General features: G+C 40.7%; 2 protein-coding genes across 2 annotated transcripts; one reads left to right on the top strand and one right to left on the bottom strand.

The window, feature by feature from the left end:
• Positions 1–837: 837 nt before the first annotated feature.
• ASB15 (ankyrin repeat and SOCS box containing 15) lies at positions 838–14,036 on the bottom strand. The gene is made up of 10 exons (XM_084273406.1): positions 13,951–14,036; positions 8,555–8,696; positions 7,321–7,373; positions 7,091–7,222; positions 6,524–6,682; positions 5,382–5,627; positions 4,577–4,748; positions 3,624–4,194; positions 2,881–3,034; positions 838–1,403 (listed from the first exon to the last, which is right to left on the bottom strand). The coding sequence occupies exons 2-10, from the start codon at positions 8,665–8,667 to the stop codon at positions 1,231–1,233; spliced, it is 1,773 nt and encodes a 590-aa protein (XP_084129532.1). The 5' UTR covers positions 8,668–8,696; positions 13,951–14,036; the 3' UTR covers positions 838–1,230.
• Positions 14,037–17,609: 3,573 nt separating this feature from the next.
• NDUFA5 (NADH:ubiquinone oxidoreductase subunit A5) lies at positions 17,610–22,113 on the top strand. The gene is made up of 5 exons (XM_084274573.1): positions 17,610–17,762; positions 18,622–18,666; positions 20,427–20,543; positions 21,261–21,326; positions 21,909–22,113. The coding sequence occupies exons 1-5, from the start codon at positions 17,742–17,744 to the stop codon at positions 22,008–22,010; spliced, it is 351 nt and encodes a 116-aa protein (XP_084130699.1). The 5' UTR covers positions 17,610–17,741; the 3' UTR covers positions 22,011–22,113.
• Positions 22,114–25,963: the final 3,850 nt, after the last annotated feature.

Below are 25,963 nucleotides of genomic sequence, written 5' to 3'. Positions count from 1 at the left end.
TTGGCCCTGTAAATCTGTCATGAGGAAGGGCAGATCCACGAAGGACTGATACAGCTGCCTTTGGAACCAGAATTGATATCTCTGGCTGAAGTGTTAATAATTAACATATGACAATGAAATCCAGCCAATGAGAAGGAGTTCTGAAGAACAGGGAGATCCAACGTAGGGAGCAGGGCAGAATGATGCTTTGGTTTATGTGTGTGTGTGGTAACCAGTGCATCTCTAAATTACGTCTCTAAATTACATGCTTCACCACACTCTGACGATGCACTGTGCAATCCTGACACCCACCAGCTGAAATCTTTTGGGTTCTTTTTTGTCTTCCTGCCCCAGCTCCCCCCAAGATGGAAGGGAGGGTAGAACGGCAAAGGAAGTAAGTGCAATCCATCCACTTTTAATAAATTCAGAGTAAGTTAAAGAACACTTTATCAGGTTTGTTTTCCCTTGGACATATGCAGAAGCATACTGCCAAGTGCATCACAGCATGACTAAGGGCCTTTAGCCTGATTAAGAAGCAATCTGTCAAAACTCTGGAGGAACTGCGCTTAAAAGTTAAGACATTGCAACATTTCTCAACTAGGGGGATATGCTGCTGATTCCCTGGGTTGGTTTGTCCATCAAAATCTACTCCTGCTTTAAAACAGCCCCCTGGAAGTTCCTTTGCTGCACGTGAGAACATGCAGTACTGCCATGCACCACGGTCATGCACTTTGCAAAAATAGCTAAAAAGAATCTTGGAAGTGTTTGGAGAATTTTATAATAGGACCATGATCTTCAAAGTTCAAAATGTGCTAAATTTCAGGCCAATTACATAACAGAGGCATGTATTTAGTGGGGTTTTTTTTGTTTGCTTTTTTATTTTTTTCCAACTTAAATTAGACATTTGTTTTCTTTTACAGATAAACTAATGCCACAAGCAAAGCAATAACTGCATTTATCATGTTTATTGGGAAGTCCACCAGGAAAATTCTTCTTTATGCATCTGAATTCTCATTTGGATTGTAGATTCTAGGTAATTATTCTGATTTTAACCTATATTTGGATAGTACAATGTGTTAAAACATGAGCTTTAGTGTACTATTTTTGAAGAAAACTTTGTTCCCATAAAAGAATTACAAACAATGAATATCAAAATGTCGTGAATGTATATAAAACACCAAACAGCTCTTTAGATAGTAAAAAATAGTAAAGAAATGGGTCAAATTACAGACTTTACAGTTATTTTTAAAACTATTCTAAATGTATCCCTTTTCCGTACAGATCATACTCTTTGTATAGGATATAGTTCTTGAGAACTGGTGGAAGTGGAAATGTCTCCATGGATGACAGTTTCTGGAGTCTCCTTAACCCCAAGAGTTTACGTATTTTCAGACGACACAGGTGTTTCAACGGGCGAGGGTTATCTAAAAGCAACAGTGAGAGAGAAATGGTGGAAAAATCAGTGCCACTCACAGTGATTGTAAGACAGTTCCCAATCCCAAAACATGCTCTAAAAAAGTTAGCATCAAATTCTATTCAGAGGCGTCATTATTGTGCCTCCTCTGAATAAAATGCCCCTTTCCAGTTCAGAATTGTGACAGCACACAATGCTGACATTAACCAAACTTCTCCCAGATACCTGTCTAACACTGCTGTCTCACTTTTGGAGACACACATGCTGTACTCTATCGCCAGGGCACCCATCTGAACACCAAAACCAGGAGTTTATTTAGCATAATCAATGGTAACCAATGAATGATCTCTTCTTTCCCTGGGTGCACATCGAGGAGAGCCATGGCACCTTTCATTTCTGCTGTATCAAATAAGGCACCAGGGACCAGGACTCAATATTCTTGGGTCTGCTGAGCCTTAAAGCAAACACTTCTTATCACAGTTTACATCAGAGAGCTCTGTTTCATTTAGCCTTCCTGAACATAACAGAAACTTTCAACATACTTGAAATATCAATAGTAAAGAGTAGCAAATTCTTTGGATGCTTCTGTGACACTAACAAAATGGATCTGCTCTACATTCCACTGTAAAATACCAAAGCAAAATTAAATATGGGGGACTAGTTTTAAACCTAAATATTTTGTTATTTACCATCTGTTAAATCACATTCTACTTAAAATTTAAAAAAATAAAAAGTCAAGCCAAAATAATTCATGCAAACAGAACATTTAATATATTCCCCAATGGATTTTTTTTTAAATAAAATTGGGTGAAACCTGTCGCTGGTGCCACCAACAGTGGAAGGTCCATCTTAACGTGCAGAACATAAAAAGTAAAGTGCACCTAAGAGATATTATTCAATTACAGTATTAGTAACTGTGACTCTAGATGTATATCATGTAAATCAGAGCTAGGAAATGATGGTAGATTGTGCTTGCATGCTCATTGTCATGACCTACCACCTTGAACACAATGGGATCTAAAATACGCTCTTACAATAATCCTTGAACTCTTAGTAGACCTGAGAGATCAAGGGAGCAAAATGAAGGATGTTAAGTGTGAGCAACATAAAACAATAAAACAGTTGTGCACCAGGGCTGTGTGATGAACAGTGTCACTTCAGTGAACAAGGAGTTTGAGAAGTACCTCAGTGGCCTGGCTTAACTAAAAGGGCTTCCCACACAGCAGTGACATCCCTTGTGAGGTTAATTCTCACCAGCTGCACATTTGCCATATTCCAGTCCAATTAAATGATTTATGACCAGTGGCAATAGGTAAACATCTGTCTCAATATGAGGACTGGATGAGAGGCACGAGTTGGTTCTTAGCTAGTACACATTTGGACGTGGCCTGACACAAGCCACATGTTGGGTGGACATGACCTGACACATGCAATTAGTGTCTCCTATAATAAATCATAACATCATTAACTGGATGTTAGATATTTACCCAGTATCTGACGTATCTCTGTCCATTCTTTCTGTGTTTCTAAGACAAACTTAATTTTTGTGCATAGAGGAACGTAATCCATGTAATCTATAAAAACACGAACCACTTTTCCTGCTAAATGTTTCAACCAAGGAACAGCAATAAAGTCACAGAACTGAAAAAGGGAAAACACATCAAGTCACAATTTCAAAATCTGTGCAGAGGAATGCCAAAATAACACATTTTAAAGCAATTACACAAGACAGTTTAAACAAAGTATTAGCAATGACCTTTAACAGTCATAAATTGATGCAGAGGTAGGTTACTTTAAAAGACGTTTTCTTCCATGCTTAACATTAGTATCTCCCTAATTTGTCTGGATAGGCCTGGAAGCCAATAATTATTATAAGCTCGCTACAATTTGCAGTGCTGTTGTGCAACAGCGATACGCCTTTGGAAACATATCTACTCCTTTGGTCAGGACAGAAACAGAAATTCCAGAATCCTGCCTCATGATTTCTTACAACTTCCTTCCTAAATCTCTAATACATGAACCCCAATCTAAACCCACCCTACATACATAGTTTTTTTCCTTATCTCAGACTAGAAAATGAAAAATGTCTGTTTGATTTTTAGGGTGTTTTAAAGAAAGGATTTTGCCTGTACGTTAACCTTCATTCTGCCCAATAACCTGGAATGTTTATAAAGCTGGCTAAGGCAAAGAGCAAAGTGAACAGAAGGAAGGAAGGGAGGTATGTATTTACTGGATTATCCTTTATTACAGAAGACGTCCAGCCGGGGAGAATCTCTTCCTCTGGAGTTGACCAGACAAAAGAATTTCCAAAGATATCGTGATGCATACAGTCAAAACACATCTCCACGTTATAGCCGTGGTTGAGCAACAGCCTCAGCATCACTTCGTCGCTCAGCGCGTACTGGATGGCGCTGGGGAAATGCGTATCGTTAACCAGCATGAAGTAGCAATTGACGTTTGCTCCGTAAGAGAGGAGCAGCCTTACAATTTCATGGTTGCCAGCCCTCACCGCCACAAGAAGGCAGTTTAAAGGATCCTTGTTGGGATTTGCCCCTGCCTTCAGCAATATTTCAGTGCACAGAATGTCATTGTTCGACACAGCAAAGTAAAGGGCGGTTTTCCTTTCGTCATCGTAGCTATTTGAAATGTGTTCAGCCAAGAGAGCATTGACATCAAAACCGTTTTCAATGAGGAGCTCCAGACACTGTGAGTTCTGGCCGTCTGCTGCAGAGTGAACAGGGCTTAACCCACTTTTCTGGATTGCAGTTTGGGATGTGACCACAATGAGATACTTCAGGGCCCTACAAAACAGTGAATAAAGCTGGTTAGGCATCCCTTCCCTGCGTGAAGAAAATGACCCTCAACCAGCTATGTGCTAAGCTATGAGCTAGACACCTTGCATGGGAAGCTCCAAAGACAGAAACGCTGGGTTTGAGCACTGTCAGATAGGAGCTTGTGTTTTATATTGTTTCTGTGGTTTCCACTCAGTTCTAACAATTAGTTTTCCATTTTACTTTTTTTATGCCAAAAAAACCCCCACCTAAAACCTAATTTGAACTAACATAACATAGGCACTTCTGATGTATAAATGAAATTTGTAATGCAATTACATTTGCAAGTTTACCACAGTCTTGTGCCACACTGTATCGTAAAGAAAAAAGCCAAGTCCAAGCTCATACTCACAGGTAATGCCCCTCATAAGCCGCTTTGTGTATGGGAAGCAGTCCTGCCTTGTTAGGCACGTTGCCACTTCCTCCATACTCCAAAAGAAGGGCTATGCAGTCTGGATTACCTCCTCCAGCTGCTTCAAACAGTATCGATGCACCATCATCTGCTAAGGCCTGGACATCTCCACCTTGAAGAAGGATACAGGGTTTAAAATTGTATCTACAGTGTTTTGCAGATCATCCTAAAAACAAGATCAGAGTACTTTCCTCTTCACTTGCAGATGTATTGAAGTTAAGACTTCACTACAACAAGAAATATTTTCTTGTGGCAAATTTAAAGTTCAAAGGCGAAACAAAAATCATAGACACAAGCTCAAATGCTCACTCTGCTTTGACCATTAACTGTTATAACAGGATTCTCAAAACTCTGTCATATTTAAAAATACTTGATTTCATTAACCAATACCTATATAATTCAGTACAAGGGAGGGAGGGAGTGAGGAAGGGGAAGGAGGAGAGGAAGAGGGAAAACGAGAGAGTAGTAAAGAGAAATAAAGAAGGGTAAGTATAGCAGTAAGTCCCTCCTTGATTGAAATGGATTGGTTTCAACTCAGTGCACTCACACGTTCTGGAAGAGTACAGGCATCACTCCAGGCTAGCAGGAACACTCATATATGCTTCCTTTCCTTCCAAGAAATCAAATCTCCTCATTCATCACTACTCTTTCTTTCCTTTTCCATGATCCAGTTTAAAACACCTCAGCAACCAGACAAGACACATGCCGGTGCAGAGATGTATTTCCCTTTTACCTACCTACATACCTTTATGAATAAGATGCTCCAGCACCTCACAGTGACCATATTCAGCAGCAACACCTAATGGTGTCACCCCGTATCCATCCCTAAGGTTCACATTTCCACCATTCTTCAGAAGAAGAGCAACGATGTCTTTGCGTCCCTGCTTCGCAGCTTCGTGCATCGCTGACCAACGCTTCACGCACGGCTGGTGGATTCTACAGTTGTGTTTAATCAGAGTGGATACCATTTCAAAAGAGCCCCTTCTTACAGCTTGAAGATATTTTAAAAAAAGAAGAAAATAATGAAATGACATTTTCAGGAATGGTGTCTTGAAAGGTAAAGATGTCTAATTAGTTCAGAAAAGTGTTTTCTTGTATACTGAGGAAATTAAAGATTCCCAGATCTAGAAATCAGGGAATCCAATTTACTGGTAAATAAATGCTGATGTTAGATGCTCAGGAAATCAAGGTAAACCAACACAAGCTGGAAAACACATCAGTTTGGAGGACAGAGGGCAAAAGCAGCACTGGTTCGATTCTGAGAAGGCAGAAGCAGATGATGTGGCTAAACTACTCATACATAGTAAAGCTCATTTCAGTCTACCAATAGCATAAAGCTTTCCACAGGAATCATCTTTCTTTAGACTAAGGTACTACCTAGAAATGCAGTTTAAATTTGCTTTCAATGCAAGAGGGAGAAGAAATAAGATGTGAGATTTTGAAACCAAAAATGCTTCCCTACTCTTGAAGAAGTGGTAAAACCAAGAATCCCCAGTAACATCCAGAAAAGGTACATTCAAGTTAAAAGAACAGCTTATTCTTGGACCTACCATACTTTTACCTTAAGATGGTCAAATAGTAACAGGTGGCCAAAGGTCTTATGGCACCTGAAGATACTAAGAATGTACCTTGAACAAAAAATAGGTCCCATTTTCTTAGGAGGAGCTCAGCAATCACCTAAAGCATAAGGAGCATCTTTAAGACCAGCTCAGTGATCACCTAGAGCATAATGAGTGCTGAGCTGAATACTAGGTACATTTCACCAAGTGCTGGTCTTTTCATCTAAAAAGATGACCAGCATCTATTGGCACAAACCAACAGGAGTCCCAGGGTGAGTCCTCAGCAAAAGGGAACCTTTGCTTAAACCCAGGGAGAGTAGGCAATTACCAATAAGGAGTGGAGTTTCTCCTTTGTCATTCGTGGTGTTGGGCCAAACACCCTTTTCCAGCAGCGTCTGCACATTTCCCACAAAGCCAGCTTTTGCTGCCAAAGTCAATGGTGTTTCTCCATCGCATGTTTTGTATTCCCACATTGCTTTATAAGATGCTAGACATAAGGAGGTGAGAAAAGATTGAAAAAACAAAATTAAAACACATGCACAGACACCAGAATTTCTTAAATGCTGAGTCTTCATGAAAATTACTTGCAATTAAGTTTAACTTAACCTAACTAGTACTGTAGAGCACAATGAATACTGAGCAGTAATTTCTGCTCTATCTGTAGATATCAGAACAAAACACTATATATGGTCCAAGTTCTTCGTTGGTATAAACTGATGTAAATTTCCCCAAAATAAAATGCACTTGAATATGTATACAACGTAAACAAGATGCTCCATGGAGGATTTGATGATACTTTTATTTTTAGCAAACAGGTCTAGCCTGTTGTTGTGGATGGCTGCTTATTGTTCCGTGCTGCTCCCCTTACCTTGGGGGATATTTTTATCTTACTCACCATCTAAAATGATCTCAAGTATCTGCTGAATTGGCTGAGCTGCTGCCTCATGCAGTGGAAACCAGCCTCTTTCATCAGCTTCATCCAAAGCATATTTCTGTTTCACAAGTTCTTGGAGCCCAAATACTTCACCTTAAAAAAAATCCAACAAATGAGTAAGACACAGTTGAAAAAGCTGATGTAAGGAAAGCCAAATTTTGCAAAGGGATATTTTATTTTAGAGTTTTTACCTTTCTTTATAGATGCTACGATTTTCCTGTTTTCCTCACTAGGTGGTACAAAACTATCCAAAAAAGAGCAGAAAGTGGTAAATAGAAACTAAAAGTAGATGCATTGCCTTATTTATTCAGTATTTTCCATTAGATTCTCATCTGAGCCAACTTTCCTTTGAGATATGTGAATTACAATCCTGACGAGCCTTGCGACCTCCTAAATTACACCTCTACTGTGCACCTTTGGAGTATCCAGTTCTCTAGCTAGGTCCAATTTCTGCTGCAGATTGACCTGGTTAGTCAGTAAAGAAGTTTAATAAAGAATTCTGATGTGGACTGAAAAGCTGTATTTTGCCCCACACTACAGAAACCAGCCCTTCAGATTCAGAAACCTTAGATGATGAATGAGGATGTAACGACGTGAAAATGGAAATATTCGCTACTGCAGAACAATTTCATGATACCAATGGTACCATTTCCCCTGAAAAAGACCTGCCATGTTTCTAACAGTATCACTTAAGCCTTCACGAGACGCAAGTTAAATACTGGCACCTTGAGATATTTTGGTGATAAAAGCATATTCAAAAATAGATCAGATTTAATTAGAAAAAACCCCAAACCCAACCGAATAATGGGACTAGCCAGTGGCTCTGCCAAGAGCCTTCAGTGAAAAGACTCCAGCCCTACGACAGCAGTCCCATGAGGACCCAAACCTACACGATTATTGATGAAGAACTTTGGCAAAGTTTAGAACTTTGTTTCACAGATAAGCTTATCGTAAGAAGGTAATTGGCCTGAAAAGCTAAGGGAAGTATTAGTTTAGCCAAGCAAATCTCACCTCCCTAAGCCCTCATCACCTCACTCTTGACTTTGATGTCATGCACGAACCCTCGCTGGAACACTCCCACAGGCTTTTTGCTGTCCTTGTTCTGGTGTGGATTTTTCTTGTACAAATATGTATCTGAGTGCAGAGGGAAAGACTGGGATGCTGTTACAGTTACAAAGCAGTCAGATCACTAACTGATCTGTATTTATTCCCTTTAAATTCTGAGAGTTTAGAAAGGTTTGAGAAAAACAAAATCAACCATTCTATTCCGTTCACTTGTTTCAGCCATTGCTTCAGACAGTGATTCACTCAGAAAGAGACCAATTAGCCAAACCAAGAACTGCTTTAAGCATGATACAAGGCCCTAAACAACAATGTCCCAAAACATTTAAATACAATTTCTAAGGCATATAGAATTGACGGTACCTGTCGTTATAGCTGGAAGACACCGGTGATTTGGCACCATTTGATTCTTGAATGCTAAGCTGTATGGCATACTCAGTGAGCAGATCTTCAACCAAATCTTCTCTTTCATCCATTGTTTTTCGTGGTGAGCTATGATGATGAGCTATTTTGAAATACACACAAAATACCTCCTGCTTAAGGTGTTTTTTATAATAAAATCAGGTGTAGACATCAAATTTATTTTAATACTGTTTTGGTGAGTTCACTCATATTTAAATATTATAAAATAACAGTTTAAAAATGGTAATAGAAAAAACCCCACAGCATCCTGGAAGCATTTAGTACTAGTTTTGCCATTTAGGAAAAGTTCTTTTTATTGTTCACACACGACATTTGTCATCTACAGAAAAATACTGGGCAATCTGTGAACCTCTTTAGAAAGCTGTGGTCATCAAGTCACTGAGAATACGATTTCCATGCAAGAATAAATAATGAACAGTAAACAAAGTTACCGCCCCATGAATGATTCCTAATCAAACACAGGCATTCACAAGGAATAATGAACATAAACATTTACAGAGAGGGTCCGCAGTTGCGCATGAAATACATGACCAGGTCTAAGGATGATCACACATCGTATTTACGCTGGATTTAAATAAACAAGAACTTATTTCAGAGAAGCAATGAATTAATTTGTTTCTTTTGCCTGGTGAAAGAGTATTTTTTCCCCACCTCCTTCACCAAGTATGTACTGGGAGCAGATACAGGATAGACCCATCAACTACTGCCTTTTGGACACAGGATTTCAGCATGAGAAATACCACAGCATGTCACTACAGTTTAGGTGGTGAGACATCACTCAGTTCTGAATGTTAAGAAAAACACACAAAACACCCAATCTACAGAACAAACTTTCCTAGTAAAGTTTTCAGCTGTAAGGTGCATGTACCCCTCCTCTCCTGGAGCTGAACCCAGCATGGATGGGTAGGAGAAATGAAGGGTTTGAGAGAGATGTCATCAAATGCAAAATCTATTTTATTTTAATACAATTATGTAATATATTTTGGACTTACAGACAGGGGTAAGTTGTAAAGCAAAACATTACAATTGTCCTGTGTCGTCATCACTTTTAGTCATCAATATATTTAAAAAAACCCCCCAAAACAACCCCCCTCCAGCCACTTGCAAACCATGCTTTACTTGTACAGCGCCAAAGCATGGTCTATCAAAGCAGAATAAAGACTCTGAGTCTCTGTGTTACTTTTGCGGTCATGAAGTTCAACAGATGTTCACGGGAGCTTGGTACCCCAGCCCTGGGTGACGGTGGGGCTGTGCCAGCTACTATTTCCAAGGTGTGAGAGTACTTGGAAGGCTCAGCAGACCAGTAACAGAGTACACCAAACCTTTTCACTATAGTCACCAGCTCAAATTCAGCCTGCTCATGTCACCAACTTTAACCATGGCTTATGTCCATCATGCCTTCTGCTAGTGATATCACACCAACCAAATGCCTTGCCTTAGAACTGGAAGGTCAGGAGTGGTGCTTTTTACACCATCTTCCTGCAGGTTCTTCAAGTGTAAAATTGTTCAGGTTTCTCAACTTCAAAGTTTACATTAATTTTATTGATCATAAAAGTTATGCAAGTAATAAAAAGTTAATGTATTTGTAACTGTACCCACCTAACTTTCTATAGACAAGCTTTGCATTTCAACAGAATTTCAATGATTGAATCAATCTTATCAGCCTAACATGTTTGGCCTTCAATCAGACTGCGGACACCAGATGTTGAATTATTTTTCTAAACAATAAAATTGCTGTTCCCACAATACAGGTGGTAATTTACCGCATCTACCACATAGAACACCTGTCATTGTCAAAGAACTGCACAAACATTAAACAATCATATTAAGCAACTGTTGGGTGGTTCTCACAGAGCGATCCTTGAAGGCTGTCCTAGTCACTTTGCACATAGAGAAGGAACATGGTAGAAATTATTTGGAGGCCATTTTCTGAAAATGATCTTCAAAAGAAAGTGCTAAGCAGATTTCCTTTTAATTTCTGCATTGTTTCAGTAAATAATAAACCAATCAAAATACCGCAGCCAATATTATAATCCCATACACAAATACTTTACTACATAGTATATTATGATAAAGCTTGAAAAACAAAATTAAATTAATAAGGGCTTAGAGTCAGATTGAATCACAGAATCACAAGGTTGGAAAAGACCTTTAAGATCACTGAGTCCAACCATTCCTGTCCTATGCTAAAATACATCCCTAAGTAACTGATCTACCCTTTTTTTAAACACATCCAGGGATGGTGACTCAACCACCTACCTGGGCAGCCTGTTCCAGGCCCTGACAACTCTTTCAGTGAAGACATTTCTCCTAACATCTAATCTGAATTGGCACACAATCACAAAATTGTAGGGGTTGGAAGGGACTTCAAGAAATCAGCATGTCAAATCCCATCCAAACTGAAGGTCTCTTGGATTCAGGCTCCCACCTCCCTCATATTGGAATCATAGAATCATTTTTATCTGCAAGGATGGACAATATAAAGTGGAAATAATCCCTACTTTCAGTCCCGTTTTCGCTGAAGGAAAAAAATATAGAACTTTGGTCCTGATTGCCCCCTCTGACTAGAAAAAAAACTTCCACAAATACTTAACACCACCCCCTCCCCCCGGGTTTTGGGGTTTTTTTTTTGCTTAGAATTGAACTTTATGCTGCTCATAACAGACTGCTTTTCTGAAGGATTCTCTGTTCCTTCCTTGTGTGTCTCCAATCAAGGCTTCAGCATAACTGTTCAAATTCAGATTTCACACATAAGCTTGACATGAACTTGTCAGATTGTGGTGTGTGTGGCTGCACTGTGTCTTTAGACACTCCCTGATGTTAAGACCACTGCATCTCATGGTCGTGCTCAGAAGTTGTGGAAGCTGTGTTTTAGCATCCTGTAGTTTAGGTAGAACTTCTCATGCAACAAAGGATTTCTGAAATGATTGAGGATGTTGACTGACTGACATCCTGTTGGAGAGGATGGACAATAGGAACTTCTTTGTAATTCTAAAGAACAATGGTAAAGACATTCTGAAACTTGTACGATCAAAATAAGCTTATGAAAGGCTATCAAATGTGTTGCAGCAAAACCAAATTCATAAGATTTGGGTTTTTTTTTTAAATATGGTTTGCTTTATGCAGAAAGGAAGGCAATCCCATGACAAATTTCCAAGCTGCAAAACAAACTATAGAAACTTCAAAAAACTAAACAAATCAAAGCAGCTGACCATATTTTTTTCTAAATGCTGCCACAAGGTTTTGGTTAACCAGAATGTAACATTTTCCTCATCAGCAGTAAGGGCATGAAACTGAGCCTTTCTTCCTCATCCCTTGTTGGCTGACAGGAAGGATTCAGAGTTGAGGTGCCATTTTCATAAACACTTTTCTCATTTTGATGGCACCTTAAAGCTTCTGTGATTTAACCCACAATTATCCCCTGTTCTGAAGCCTGACAAACCTTTCAGACAGCAGAGAAAAACTCCTCTCTTGGACTAGCAGTTTTAGAAGTGTATCTCAATAAAAACATCTACACCTTCTCTTGCCATCAGCTAAAAGGAAAGTACATTTTAGGATAAATTAACACTTCACTGGCAGACGGGAGGTGCTCCTAGTAAGACAAATAGTTCACTGATAGAAGATAATTTATTATAGAAAAACATGTAGCATTCATAATGTCTTGTTTCCCTCACAGCGGCTTCAAGGCAAACAGAAGATACCCTCCCTGTCTTCCCACCTTTCCTCATGTTTGGATAACTGTCTATTTGAAGACTTCATGCCTTTGCTGAAGTTTTTGAAGCATCTTTTCTGTAAATAATCCTCACACTATCAGATCTGCATGGAAGGACCTTCACACCCTGCAAGGCCTATTGAAGTTGCTGTCCTTAGAAGAATTGTGACTGAAAATTATTTTATTACAGGCCATCATATCATACTCACCCTAGATCCTGAACCAAAAAAACTCCCAAAGGCATACAAATTCCTTAGATTAGACCCTCACATTGCAAACTCTCTGAAAGAAAGCCGTTTTGGTATATTACAGTATCTTTATAAAGACTTTCACATATGGTTTAATCCTGTGATCAATACCCTCCAATGTCACCGATCCCAAGAGGAGTTAAGAGCACAGAGTATCTTGCAGGAATAGTCATTCAGTAAGAAAATCCTTGTATTTTCAGAAAAAAAAAATGCAGTGCCTGTCTAACTCCCTTTTCTCTCCAAAAGAATGGAAGAATAAATCAGCTTATAGGTCATCATAGAAACTTGTTTTCTTTCCTCTGGTCATACAACGTCTGTACCCATTGTGTCAGCTATCTCCTGCTTTGCTGTATTCCCCAGATTGGTTATGCCACCCTCAATACAGAGCTCTGCTTGAACAGTCTTAACCACAAAGGTCTCAGTATTTTAGAATTGTTGACTGTACTGCTTTCAAATTACCTTATCCCACAAAAATTAGTATTATGTTATAAAATGAGAAAGTTAGTAAGGTAGCAAGTGACTGTGACAGGTTAGAGTAAGTATAAAGCACACAGCTTATCACAGCACAAGTGCTGGACACATTGCCAGGGGTCTATACATGCTTCGAGGGCCTGATCTGCTATATCACTGCTGGTAAATACACCCTGCCGAGGTGACAAGGTCTGGCTGAAGCGTGGATGTTCCACCAGGACCACAGTGGAACACAACAGCATGGCTGGTACACTAAGCAGCAGCAGAGACATCCCTGCTGCATTATGTGATGTGACAACTGAAGGGCTAAAAAGCTCAAAGGCAAAAAGTCTTCTTCCATGGAATTTGTGCCACTACCAGATCCAGGTACTAGCTCACTAGGAACAACTGCAAATGCTTCCTCTGAACCAGTTTTACCTTTGGTATTACCAAGAGTATTTTCCTTAAACAACTTCTTGAATAGTCTGATATTTCTCTGATATTTTTTCCACTTATGCCTGAAAACCTCTCACTGCTTTCCTCAAAATAAAGAAAAAAAAAAAGTTCTGCTCTCTTAAATTAAATTGCTGTTGTTTTAGTTAAAAAAGTAAAAAATCTGAACTACTTGCCAATTGTGGAAGTCAGGTCTTTCCTTGGGAAGAAGCGTATCAAACGTTCATCACTTTTAAACACATAGGTATAAAGTTATGTGAGTGCTAATGTTATTCTAATTTCTTATCCTTAAAATAAACTAGACAATCCTAGCTTTGCCCTCTATAAATAGAAGGGATTTAGGCATGCAAATGGGTTATTCATAGCAATAAAATAATTAACAGCAAGCATACCCTATATTCTCACCTTAAGCATGCAAAGAGGTTATTCGTGGCAATAAAATAATCACTAATGATCACAACAGAGATTCTCACCTTTTCAACCCATTATCTTGCCACTGTTAACACTGGGGCCTGCATTTTGAACAGCCAGGAATGGTGCCCTGCAAGCTGGTCGGTCCTGTGATACTTCTAAAATTAAATATGCAGTTGCTAGATAAATTAAGGTCTGACCTTGTACAACTGTAACATAAGCAGGCTCGACCCACAGGAAAGTATTACACATGACTTCTCTAAAATCTTGTCAAGTGTAACACGAGGTCTGGATGGTATAAGATGATTATCTGTGTCCTCATTGGTTCAACAACTCTCATTAAGAAAATAAATTATTTGCCAACTTAGTCTCAAGGGCTACATTAACAAAACCTGGCAAGATGTTTACATATATTAAAACAAATCTGGGAAGGTTTAGCTTTTAACTGGTTGTAGATCCCACCATATTACATCACCAAACACTAATCTCTCCCTCTGAGGCTGGTATGATGCAAAGCTTTATAGATTCAGCGACAGCCAATTACTGTACTTCTTTAACTAGATTTAATAACTTGAAATCAGACAAAGCAGCAGGAGGCACGGCACCAGAGACAGCAGCGATGCAAATGCAGAGTAACCCAAGAGTAATGTCAAGAACAGCAGTACCCAGCACGCTAAATCACAGGCATGGGATGAGGAAGCAGCTGGATATACACACTGTCTTCTTTTGGCTTTAACCAATTATTTACTGTCTTTACCAAAATGAACAGACAATAAGGGAACAAACTGAAATTTATCTTTATTCTGATAAAATTACACTGTGAACTCTTCTGTGCCCCATGTTTCACTTGCATTTATAGAACCACAAAACTGTATGCTTAACCAAGGCACTACACACATCTTATCTTTGAACACAAGAGAAAGAAAACCATTTAATGATGATAAAAAATACTTATTGTAATTTCTTTTGCCAGCACAACCTAAATAACTGTGGTTAATCTCCAAAAAAATCCAGTCCAACAGAAGCAGACATAAACAGGGCTCAGCCCCTGCTCTACTGTTGGCTAGAAGAACAGAAATATATTCTTATATAATAAAAATATCTAATATATGTATTTATAATAAAGAAAACAAGTATTTTCATTACCTTGAGGTCTTTGATCTCCTTTACATAGCCAGGACACTCTCAGAACTAGTACAGATCCACATTACAAGCGTGGCATTGTTTTGCTTTTCAGGTATTTTTAGTAATATTTTGCACTGCTACGTAAACAGTGTCCAATTTGGCTGTTACAGCACTACTAGGTATAAATCCATCCATCAATTATGTTCCACACATGTAATGCCAGAATAAATAAGACTCTTGTCCAGATAGCAAATCATAGGGCAATTTGCAAGACTTCACAGTGAGATAAGTTCATTGGTGAGACAAAAAAAGCCAAGTCACAGCTACAGAAAGGCCTTCTTAGGGTGCCTACACGCTGTGTATGGGCACACAGGATAATAATACTCCACACAGAGTCCCCAGGGCTAAACAGGTAACAAGCTGTGAAACACTAAGTGGGCAGGTTTAGGGTGGGCCTTTTTTGTTTGTTTTCAAACCCACATAATTATTGAACACAGTGCAGTAAGACTTCTTAGATCTTGGAGTTGTTTAAAAGGAATTATGTATTGAAACAGTTTTACAATTTAGGCAACTTCCTACTGTATCAGTTCTGGATTGTTTTCATGAGCTGGCTCATCAACGTGGTGTTTTGGGTTTGTGTAGAAAGGGGGCAGCTACAGGGGTGGCTTCTGCAAGGAGCTTCCCCTAGGTCCAAGAGAGGCAATGCCAACCAGGACAAGTGCTCTATAGCCTATGGAAAGGACTCAAAATACATTCAGAAGGGGAGAAGCACAAACCCTGACTTCTGATACAATCCATATTAATCACTTTGGTTTGGTTATGGAATTGTGGTAGCGCTTTTTTATTAAAAGACTGGCTTCTCAGGGAAAACTCTACAATATTCTGAAATCTGGTCTGTTGGGTTTACCAGGTACAGCAAAGAGGAGCTCAAGAGCAGGCCAATTGAATTATAAACAAAAATTTATTCAGAATAAAGACCATATAAAAGTTATAACACAAGTAATATCAAATCTTACTATGCAAAACTCAAAGTTAGCAAGTAGGCCATAAAAGGTAAGCCTTAATAGAAAGACAACCAGATCTTCAAATGAACACATCTCCACCCATAAACTTTTATTGCTCTTTCCTCCCATACTCTCTCTCAAGTCTGTTAATTAAATTTTTTACTTACCACAAACATTTTACAGGTTTTTTTACTTTATTAACTGATCACATTAACTCAAAATTTACTTACTTGCCATATTGCTTCAGTGATTCTTATTTTTGATTCTGCTACTACTTTTAACTGAAATTAGCTACTTGAACTGGAAGAGATTAGACCTGAGGAAGAAATTCTTCACTCTGAGGGTGGTGAGGTCCTGGCACAGGCTGCTCAGAGAAACTGTAGCTGCCCCCTCCCTGGGAGTGTTCAAGGACAGGTTGGATAGGGCTTTGAGCAGCCTGGAGTGAAAGGTGTCCTTGCACACAGCAGGGGGTTGGAACTAGATGGTCTTTGAGGTCCCTCCCAACCCAAACCATTCTCTGATTCTTGCACAATTTCTTAGTCAAACCAAAATGTCACCAGTGTGGGCATAACCAGCTTTATTTCCAAGTATGTATCACACCAGTGAGCTTTCTGCAGCCATCAAACACACTTCTGAAGCTTTTAGGCTTGACAGTGTTGTTTGACTCATGAAAGGGACCTTTGATATCAACTCTGAGTCTTGTATTAAGCTTGGACGCTGCAAAACATTTTGGAAAATAAAACAACTCAAAAACTATGAACCTGTAATAGTTTTGAGAGCTCATTACTCACAGTTAACTATCACTTGGCAAAAATCAGTTGATTCAAAGTTCTGTCACCTGGCACCAAGGCCACACCAGCCTCACATGTGCTGTATCTTCACTAGAAACTTGCTGAATGCAACATACAGCACTTATTAGTTCTGCGTGATGCATTCCAACAGCGCATTCCTCACTTAGAAACTGCCAAGTTCTGCAGACCGATCAGAAGCTGTTGTCAGCAGCTTCAGGCACATAACTTCTCTCCCGGAAAACACACTTATGTTTACAAGGCTATATTCAAATCTCCGTGTCTTACAACAAAGCGTGAACTACAGCAAACCCATCCCCCCTAAAAGAACCGGGGCACAAAACCCTGGCTGCCTTCCTATGCGACACCACTCCTGAGTAAGCACTGCGGACGGGCCGGCCTGCCATGGCCTCAAGGCCGCGGACCCCCGCGCAGCCCCCTCCTCACGCAGGGACAAACCGCCCGGGCGAGTCAGAACCAATCCCCCTCCAAAGCAGGGCGGTTCCACAGCAAGGAGCTCGCAGCTGCCACACCACGCAGACAGGAGGCTTATCTTCAGAGGGGCCGGGCTAAGCGGCGCCGGGCCGGGCCGGGCCGGGCCGGGCCGAGCCGAGCCAAAGCCGACACATAACCCCATCCCACCGCACACAACTCCGCGCCCGCCGCTGTACGCATGCGCACCACCCCCTTGAGACGGCGCCTGCGCCAAGCGGTACTTCATGGCTAGGCGCGCGCTCGTGCGTTACAACCCGACTTGCTCCATTCCCCGCCCGCCGGGGTCGGGAGCGGGAGCGGCTATCGCGCATGCGCAGTGCAGCGTCCTTCGCCTTGTCCTCTAACGGGCGAGCGTAAGCGCTTGGCCGCCACGCGCGCGCCTGCGCCTCGCTGCGCCGTCGCCGGCCGGCTGGGGGAGGGGGCGGAGCCCTGCGCGCAGCCATGGCGGGGGCGCTGAGGAAGGTGAGCTGCTGTGGAGGGCCTTGAGTGGGGCGGCCTGCCGCGCCCTCGTCCTGTGTATGGGGGCTCTCTTCTCGCCACGCTCTGCCATGGCGGGTTTGCGGGGAGAGGGGAGAGGGTGCTGGAGCGGCGAGGGGGGGGGGGGGGTGGAGAGAATGGGGCACCTTGCGAGGGAAGGGCTGAGGGGAGCGGAGGGCCCGGCCTCCCTCCCCGGCCTACGGGGAACAGCGGGCCCGGCGCCAGGTGTTCGCGGGGTAGCAGGGATCGCGAGAGGACGGGACGGGCTCGTCTTGTGGGGAGGAAAGAGGCGGGTAATCCGTAGCTCATCCCACCGGGAAAGCTTTGCAGCACCTGCTTTGTAATACGAGCTGTCACTTCACTTGGCGCTCTCCCTCCCCTTCCTGTGCCCCGGTCAAAACATTGCAGATTGCTGGAACTCAGCGTGTGTGGTGGGAGGCAGAGGCTCCTGTCACAGAGTGGTGACAAGGATACAAGGGCAAGTAGTGACAGGATAAGGAGTGAGGGCTTTAAACTAAAAGCGGTTAAATTTAGATTAGGTATTAGGAAGACATTCTTTACTCTGAGGCACTGGAACAGATTGCTCAGAGAAGCTCTGGCTGCTCCCTCCCTGGCAGTGTTCAAGGCCAGGTTGGATGGGGCTTTGGGCCACCTGGTCTAGTGGAGGGTGTCCCTGCCCATAGCAGGGGGGGGTGGGAACTTGGTGACCTTTGAGGTCCCTTCCACCCCAAACCATTCTGTGATTCTGTAAGGGTCCCTGTTGAGTGTATGTTGAGCTGAAATAAAAATCGAACATGGGAATAGATGCTTAGGTACATTAAATATGTTTGTGTTCTCAATGCAGACCACTGGACTTGTAGGATTGGCTGTAGCTGAAAACCCTCATGAGGTATATCACACATCTTATTCTGTATTTACTAGAAACTGTTGATTAGATCACAGCTTGTTGTTATGTATTTGCCTGTGTAAGTATGCTTAGATGTGATGCAATCTTAATCAAAGTGTAAGAATGTTCCAAAGTGATAAAAAAAGAAAATTAATTCTTAAATGTTTAATTCTTATATTTAGGAGATATTTTGCACACATACTTTTTGTTGCATGTGCTGATTTCAAAAACCTCCTTTGTCTAATTGCTTTTATGAACCAGTTTTTGATTTCTCTCATCCCTGATGCAAACTCAAAGAACTCTTTAAATTCAATTCTTCATAGTTGTAATTTCTATTTCACAAGCTTTTTGCTGCCATGTTATGTTGGGTTTCCAACAAGAACTAAAATAACATGCCTGTCCTGAGCGGATAGGGAAGTTTTACATGGCAGAGGTTCACCACGTGGTGCAAAGCTACATTGAGGCCATGGGATGGCAGGCAGTATTGAGATTGGAATTCTTCAGTGGTTCCTGGGAGCCACATAAGATCTTGTAGCAGCTGAGTATTTTCTTTTTATTTTCTCAGGGTCAGTAGTGAATGTATGTTTGACACCTCTTGCTTGCTTATTCAGGAGGCATGACCTTTGAAGGCACTTCAGTAATTCTTTAATTTCTCTTTGCTTTGAAATTTTCCACTGTTCAATGCTCCTATTTCAAAAATGCTTTTGCCACCAAAAGTTAAGAACAGTGTCAAAAGAAACGATAATGATTTTTCCAGTAGTTGTGTACAAATGATTCTAGCTAGATCTACAGCCTTGTCAGACACCTTCTCTATGAACTTAATAAAATTTTGGATATTTTGTGACTCAAAGCCAAGAGTAAAGAAATCAACCACTTTTGTTTAACTAGATGTGTCAGTCCTCTTTGTGTTTCCTGTTTTTTTCTTCTTTGGATTTCTCTGACAGTAGTATTCTGCTTCTGTTTCTTATTTTTTCTTGTTTTGGTTTCGGCTGGTATAGAGTTAGTTTTCTTCCTAGCAGCTGGTGCAGTGCTGTGTTTTTAGATTTAGGGTGACAATAATGTTGGTAACACACTGTGGTGTTGCCAAGTAGTCAGTGACTTTTCAGCTTCTTAGACTGCTCTGAGAAGAAGGTGGGGGTTGCCCAAGAAGCCGGGAGAAGACACAACCAGGACAGCTGACCCAAAGTGGCCAAAGGGTTATTCCATACCACCATATGACATCATGCTCAGTATATAACTGGAGAAATTTGAGGTCCTTTCCAACCCAAACCATTCTGTGATTCTATGATTGATTTTCAGGTTTTAGTTCAGAAAACTAAAAGTTGTCGCTCAGAACTTTGCACCAGCATGAGGAGAAATGCCCCCTGCCCCTCCAAATTAGTCTAGTTACGCATTGGTAGTTTATGTGCTTCTTTATATCGTTCCCAGGCAATTTTCCAGAAATAGATGGTTGAGACATGAATGTGTCTAATTTCTTAAAAGCATGATCAATATTAGGAATACACCTTATATTACTTCCATTTTGCATCAAATGTACTTCAGATTTAGAGCTCCTTTTCCTTTCTCTGACAGTGGTATGGTCCCAGTCTTGATAAAACCTAGTCTTACCAAGACAAAGTTCTGTGATTCAGTTCAGACTCAGTTGTTTGGTTAATCCTGCATTTTGGGATTGAATACCATAACCCACTATTTTGTGTATAGCTTTAAGTAGTACAAGAAGTTACATAGTTGTGTGTTTTAACCGTGTCTTGTGGTCACTTCAGCGCCTGCGAATACTGTACACAAAAATCCTTGGTGTCCTGCAGAACATTCCCAAAGATGCAGCGTACAGGAAGTACACTGAGCAGATTGTAAAGCAGCGATTTAATTTGGTGCAGACGGTGAGTACGGTGCTGTGTCAAATGTCACATGTCAAAAGATGTTCAGGGTGAGAGAACGATTTTCAAAATGACTGCGTGTTTTTCAGGATTATATGTAGATTCAGAAAGTCCTGAGGCTTAATTGTGTTACTGACTGGAATATTTTGAAAGTATATTAAAAAGCATTGTTAATTTCTTACCTATGTTTTCTGTGAAAATTACAAGAAAACAGTAGGCTTGAAGATTTATTAAACAGTAACTATTTCCCCACACTTGCACAAAAAAATGCATGTGCATTTTTTGCACACCAGCATAGTATCTTAGCATGATCCTTGCCTTTGACATTTTAAAACGTTTTTTTGGTGCATTAAACAATGCAATACAGGTAATGTGGTGTGTAATGCTATAATAGGAAAGTTGTATATCATTTTATGAAAAGCTAAGATGAAAATTTTCTTTCAAGAGAAATACTAAAGCCCTTAGTTGCTGATGCTTCTTTGGATGTTGTTCAGCGGTACCTGTTTTGTATTTATCATTGAGAGTTTGATGTTCATTTTCCAATAACAAAAGTGTGGGAGAGATCTTTGATAGTGTAAACTGACAGAAACTAGCTAATTTGATGGTAGTTTTGAGGAAAGCTAGAATGTGATCTGGCTAAATTACTGATTTTATGCTTTGTCTGGGCCTTCTGCTCTTTAAAAAAACTAACCATTTATTTGTATATCTTTGAATACGCAGGAGACTGATGTGCAGAAACTACAGGACAAACTGAACAGTGGTCACATAGAAGAAGTCATCATACAGGTAAAGTGGGGAAATTTAAGGTTGAGTACAAAAGGCAGCAGTGGTCCCCGTTGTCTGAGGTTCTGTTCAGAAAATCAGTGCTTTCCCATTTCTTCCTTTGCTGCAAAAAACCCCACAAACAAGCAGGAAAAAAACAACTGAAAAGGAATTGTTGGGTAGTGATTGGAATGACTATGCTAAAAACAAACACAATTAACGTGTTTACTGTATTATGCTTACATAGATACCATGTATACCTATTTTACTTCTTAAGGAGCCTAAATCAGTGCAAAGAGTAGAAGGTGATTTAATAAAATTGGGGGATAACACAAATAAGACTGGAAAATACCATGAAGTTGTCATTGGGAATGACTAGATGAACAGGCTGTCTGGGTATTTGGAAGTGAATCAGTGTTTTATTACAAAACAAACCCACAAACCCCCAAAACACACAGTTCTGTTAGATATTTATAGATTAAATTTGTGGTAGTCCTTAACGGTGACAGGTAGTGACATCACCAAGATAATGAACTGAAATAGAGGTAACTTAATACTTTGCAGTTGTGTAGAATTTAAGAAGTTGTGTGTGGTGTTCATTAACAGGCTGAAAATGAGCTTTCCCTGGCAAGAAAAATGATGCAGTGGAAACCGTGGGAACCTCTAGTTGAAGAACCTCCTTCTGACCAGTGGAGATGGCCAATCTGATTTTCAAAATGGTGTATCCTCTTGAAAATCATTAAAAAGAGTTAATTATTAATCTATTGTTACTGACAGTTGTCTTTAAATTAAAGATAATAACTTCATAAAAGCATGTTCTGTCCTTATTTCCACTTACATTTAGCAGTCTAAAAGCTGCTTCCAATTTCTTGTAAAAATAGCTTTAAGAAAATTCTTTTCAGGTGTTGTACAACCTTGGGTTTATTACCTTTTGGAATTTATTATTAACGGTCTATTTGTGCCTCATTCCAAGTTGGGTTTGTTTTGTTTTTTTTTTTTTTAATTTAAATTTGTTTATATTGCAGACCAGTTGAAATCAAAATCAGAGCTGTAGCAAAGTATGATCCTGCCCTTCTCTCCCCCCTTTGGACACACTGCTGGTGTTCTTATGACCACACTGATACTGAGATCAGGACCTGCCGTAATGAATTCTACGCTCACAAAAAATAACAGGTTTTTTAGATTTCAGCTGAATCACTGTCTTGAACTTGAATTTACTTCGCTGCCGCATAAACAGTAATTCTGACTCAGGGGAAGGACTGGGAAGACCCAAGATTCGAGGGGTGTGGGGGAGAAGGATGATCACCCCTTAAGGTGACAGCAGGAACAGGTTTTTTGGTTAGCAGGTAGGTTACCAAACTTAGCATAATACACATGGCACAGACTTAAGCATTGGCATCTTACAAAGGCTTGTATATAAATGTGTACTTCATAGATTTATTGGTCTATTGACGATTCAGACCTCGACTATTACTTAGTAATATGAAAAACAGTGTAACTTTCTTGACATATCTGGCTAGGTTCTTTCAACCATTTCAATGGAAAGTATCTGCCTCTTCTGAAAACTCATTTACAGGCTTAAGTTACAACCCCCAGTTAACATATACAAACTAGATCTAAGGACACTGTGCAAGTTCCCTTTTAGTTGTGGGGTTTTTTTCAGTATCATTAAGTTCTTGCAAGTTTAAAGTTACCAGTGTAGCTGCATGATTAAAATCTGTAGTTTGTTGAAGGTTTATGATACTGCACTATGGTACTTCCGATAACATACTGGGCTTTCTCATAGTCATTGGACATGTGAGTTTACTTGTGATGTTGTTAGTAATGATTAATTGCATTTTTATATAATATTCCATATAATGAAGGCATGTGGGGGAGAAGGACAGTTGAAGGGAAAACCAGTAAGTATACTCAGGGCATTGACTCAAGCAACTATTTTCACTGTATTTTTAACATTGTTTTTCTCAACTGTTATTACTGTGACTGCAGAAATGTTGTAGATACTGAAAAAATACTTGCCTTATTGGTTGGTTTTGAAGACTTTCAGTCATGAATTTCAAGATAGACACTGGTCTCTTCTGAGATAAAGCCACTAGATGGCATTCCAGAAGAGGACTTGGCTGAAGTTGAAAAACACAATTTTCACATCAGACACATTAAAGGATTACAGACTTGAATGAAGGTGGATGATGTCAGATGAAAAATTAAGATGAATGATTTTTAGATCATAAGTGTTGATAAACCCCCCTGAAGTCTGGTATGAGTGATGCTGACGTGCAGTACTTGGAGCAGGGGGAAGTTGCCAGAATCTGATGACAGCTGTTAGATTTTTTTTCTACACTTTCATAACTGAGACATTGGTTGAACTCTCTTTTTGCTCAGGTATTTTCTCCCCTTCTAAAGCTGTATTTGCCACGTGACGTACAATAGCTCTCCAGTAAGCTTATGAATTGTGGTGCATGGGAGAGAAAATACTTCTTGTTCCACTGCTGCAGAAATTTGGGATCTTGTATCTTAGAGCTGAGTTTCACTGACCAAAAGCATTCTCGCATCTCCTCCCTCTCATGCATGCACAAGTATGTTCTCAGTACAGGCCCTAATGTAAGTTGTTCACTACCTTGAGTGGTAAGGTGCTGGAACAGGCTGCCAAGAGAGGTGGTGGATGCCCCATCCCTGGAAGTGTTCAAGGGCAGGTTGGACGGGGCCCTGGGGAACCTTGTGTAGATCCAGGCCTGGAGGTTGTTGGCCCTGCCTGTGTCAGGAGGTTTGGTACTCTGAGCCCTGGGGTCCCTTCCAACCCAGACCACTCTATGATTGAGGGGTATTTTTTTTTTATTTTTTTAGAGCTTTATTTCCTAATTTACATTCTCAGTGATTTTTCTGGTCTAAACTGTTTCTTTCACATAGCTCAGAATAATTTTCTAAATCTTTCTATCAAAACCACTGGAGTAGTCTTCACAAGTGCTTTAATTGAGGAATCAGTTAACTCGAGTCTTAAGACTTTCTACTTAAGTCAACTAACTAGAAATCGTTAATAAGGATTTTTCATCTTTCTTAGCTTTTTTATCAAATTACCAGGATGTGGTATTTTCATTATTTTATCATTGGTTAAAATTGGTTTCATTACATTAGCATAAACTAATCTCTGCTATGTAAGATTACAAAATTAATTAGTGTTGTGTTGTAGCGCCAACTTTCCATAGCAGTTATTGAGAACAAAGGGAGGAAAGTAAAGGATTTCAGTTTTAACATGTAACTGTGTATACTACTTGTACAGTGTCCTGCAGCTCACATCCTCCTTCTTCCTGTCTGATTTGAAAATACATCTTTGCCAGGAAGAGAAACAGTAATTTTTACCTTGGTATTAACTCTTAACTATATATCTGACATTTAAAGCCACACTGTAGCAATGAAACAGTACATGCATATTTTACAGGCAACAGTCTATACTAGGAGTACCTTGTTGCAAAGATGAATATGTTGGTAAGGCATAATATGGAGACTGACCGTGATGGTTTTTGCTTGATTTTTCTCCACTCACTGTTGAAAACACATGATGATGCAAATGATTTTATCATCATCTGCTTTAATATGGTAAGGTAAATCACTGCAAGCCTTAGAGTTAATAAACTTTAGATCTTCAAAACACTTTGAGATGGTCTGATTGCAGTCATTATGCAAGTGACAATCACCCTATCTGTAAGGGTGGGTCCTAGCACAGAGAGAGCCTGTCAAACCAGAAAAAAAAAAACATTTGGATTGGGGTGTAGCAGCCATACTGAGGGCTTTGTTATTCCTGAAGTGCTCTCTGTGCTGATGGCAAACAGGCCCGTGTTCAGATACCTGACAACATCTGTGAAACCTGGCAGCAGTGGTACTGGCATCCTCTTCCCAAGTATGGGTGTAATTTCAATGCTGGCTGAAATACAAATTATTATTTTTTTCCAGATTTTTCTGGGGTTGTGATGCAGAACTTCATACCTCACCTCTAAAATGGGTGTGTGGAGTGTAGTCTTGGTTTTCCTGTTGCCTGCTGGAACGCCTGTGAGGGCGGTCTCAGAAACCCCACGTTCAATGCCTGGGCATGCAGGTTCATACAGGTTTAATTCTGGTTTTGATGCCTTTATTTCCACTCAGCAGCCTCAGTCCTTGCACTGGAGCCAGCTGAATGCATCAAGTACGTCAGTGGTGACACGCAGCTTAGGGAAGTGAAGAGGGTCTCTACAGAGGGTTTACAGCATCCAATCACACCAACTTTGTCGCTAAGTCCAGCAAATGGTTTTGGATGCCGCAAAGATTCCTGCTGCTCTCTGCAATATAAACTGAAAGGAAAACCGGAGTGTATCCCAGGCCGACGCCTTCAGAAGCCCTGCCAGCGTCCTCAGCCTGCTGCAGGTCACGCTGCGGGGCTCGGCACCTGCCAGCGCCGTCGTGTATCGCCCTAACGAGGCGGGGCGTGGCAAGGTGCTGCCGCGGCCCGCTAACGGCCGTGAGGTACTCAGGAGCCGGGGTGTCCTCTCGGCCTCCGCCCTGTCTGTCTAACGGCTCCCCGGCCCTCCTCGGGTCTGAGCACTGGGAAGGTGCGGGGTTTCTGAGGGGGCCGCCCGCCGCTCCCGGGCCCTTCCTGCCCCGGTGCGCATGCTCGCAGGGCTCGGGCCCCG

The sequence above is a fragment of the Gallinula chloropus genome (genome assembly GCF_964237585.1).
Source record: "Gallinula chloropus genome assembly, chromosome: 1".
In the NCBI taxonomy this organism is placed as follows: Eukaryota; Metazoa; Chordata; class Aves; order Gruiformes; family Rallidae; genus Gallinula; species Gallinula chloropus.
The sequence above is the reverse complement of the archived record's forward strand: the minus strand, read 5'-3'. Positions and strand labels throughout refer to the sequence as shown.

Bases quoted from the DNA above. Each gene is read 5' to 3' on its own strand.
- ASB15 (XM_084273406.1), bottom strand. From the start codon at position 8,667: ATGGATGAAAGAGAAGATTTGGTTGAAGATCTGCTCACTGAGTATGCC. The intron at 4,195-4,576 runs GTGAGTATGAGC...ACTGTTTTGTAG, and splicing joins GCTTATGAGGGGCATTACCT to GGCCCTGAAGTATCTCATTG. The intron at 3,035-3,623 runs GTAAATACATAC...TCCCTTTTTCAG, and splicing joins CTGTAATAAAGGATAATCCA to TTCTGTGACTTTATTGCTGT.
- NDUFA5 (XM_084274573.1), top strand. From the start codon at position 17,742: ATGGCGGGGGCGCTGAGGAAG. The intron at 17,763-18,621 runs GTGAGCTGCTGT...TTCTCAATGCAG, and splicing joins TGGCGGGGGCGCTGAGGAAG to ACCACTGGACTTGTAGGATT. The intron at 21,327-21,908 runs GTAAAGTGGGGA...GTTCATTAACAG, and splicing joins TAGAAGAAGTCATCATACAG to GCTGAAAATGAGCTTTCCCT.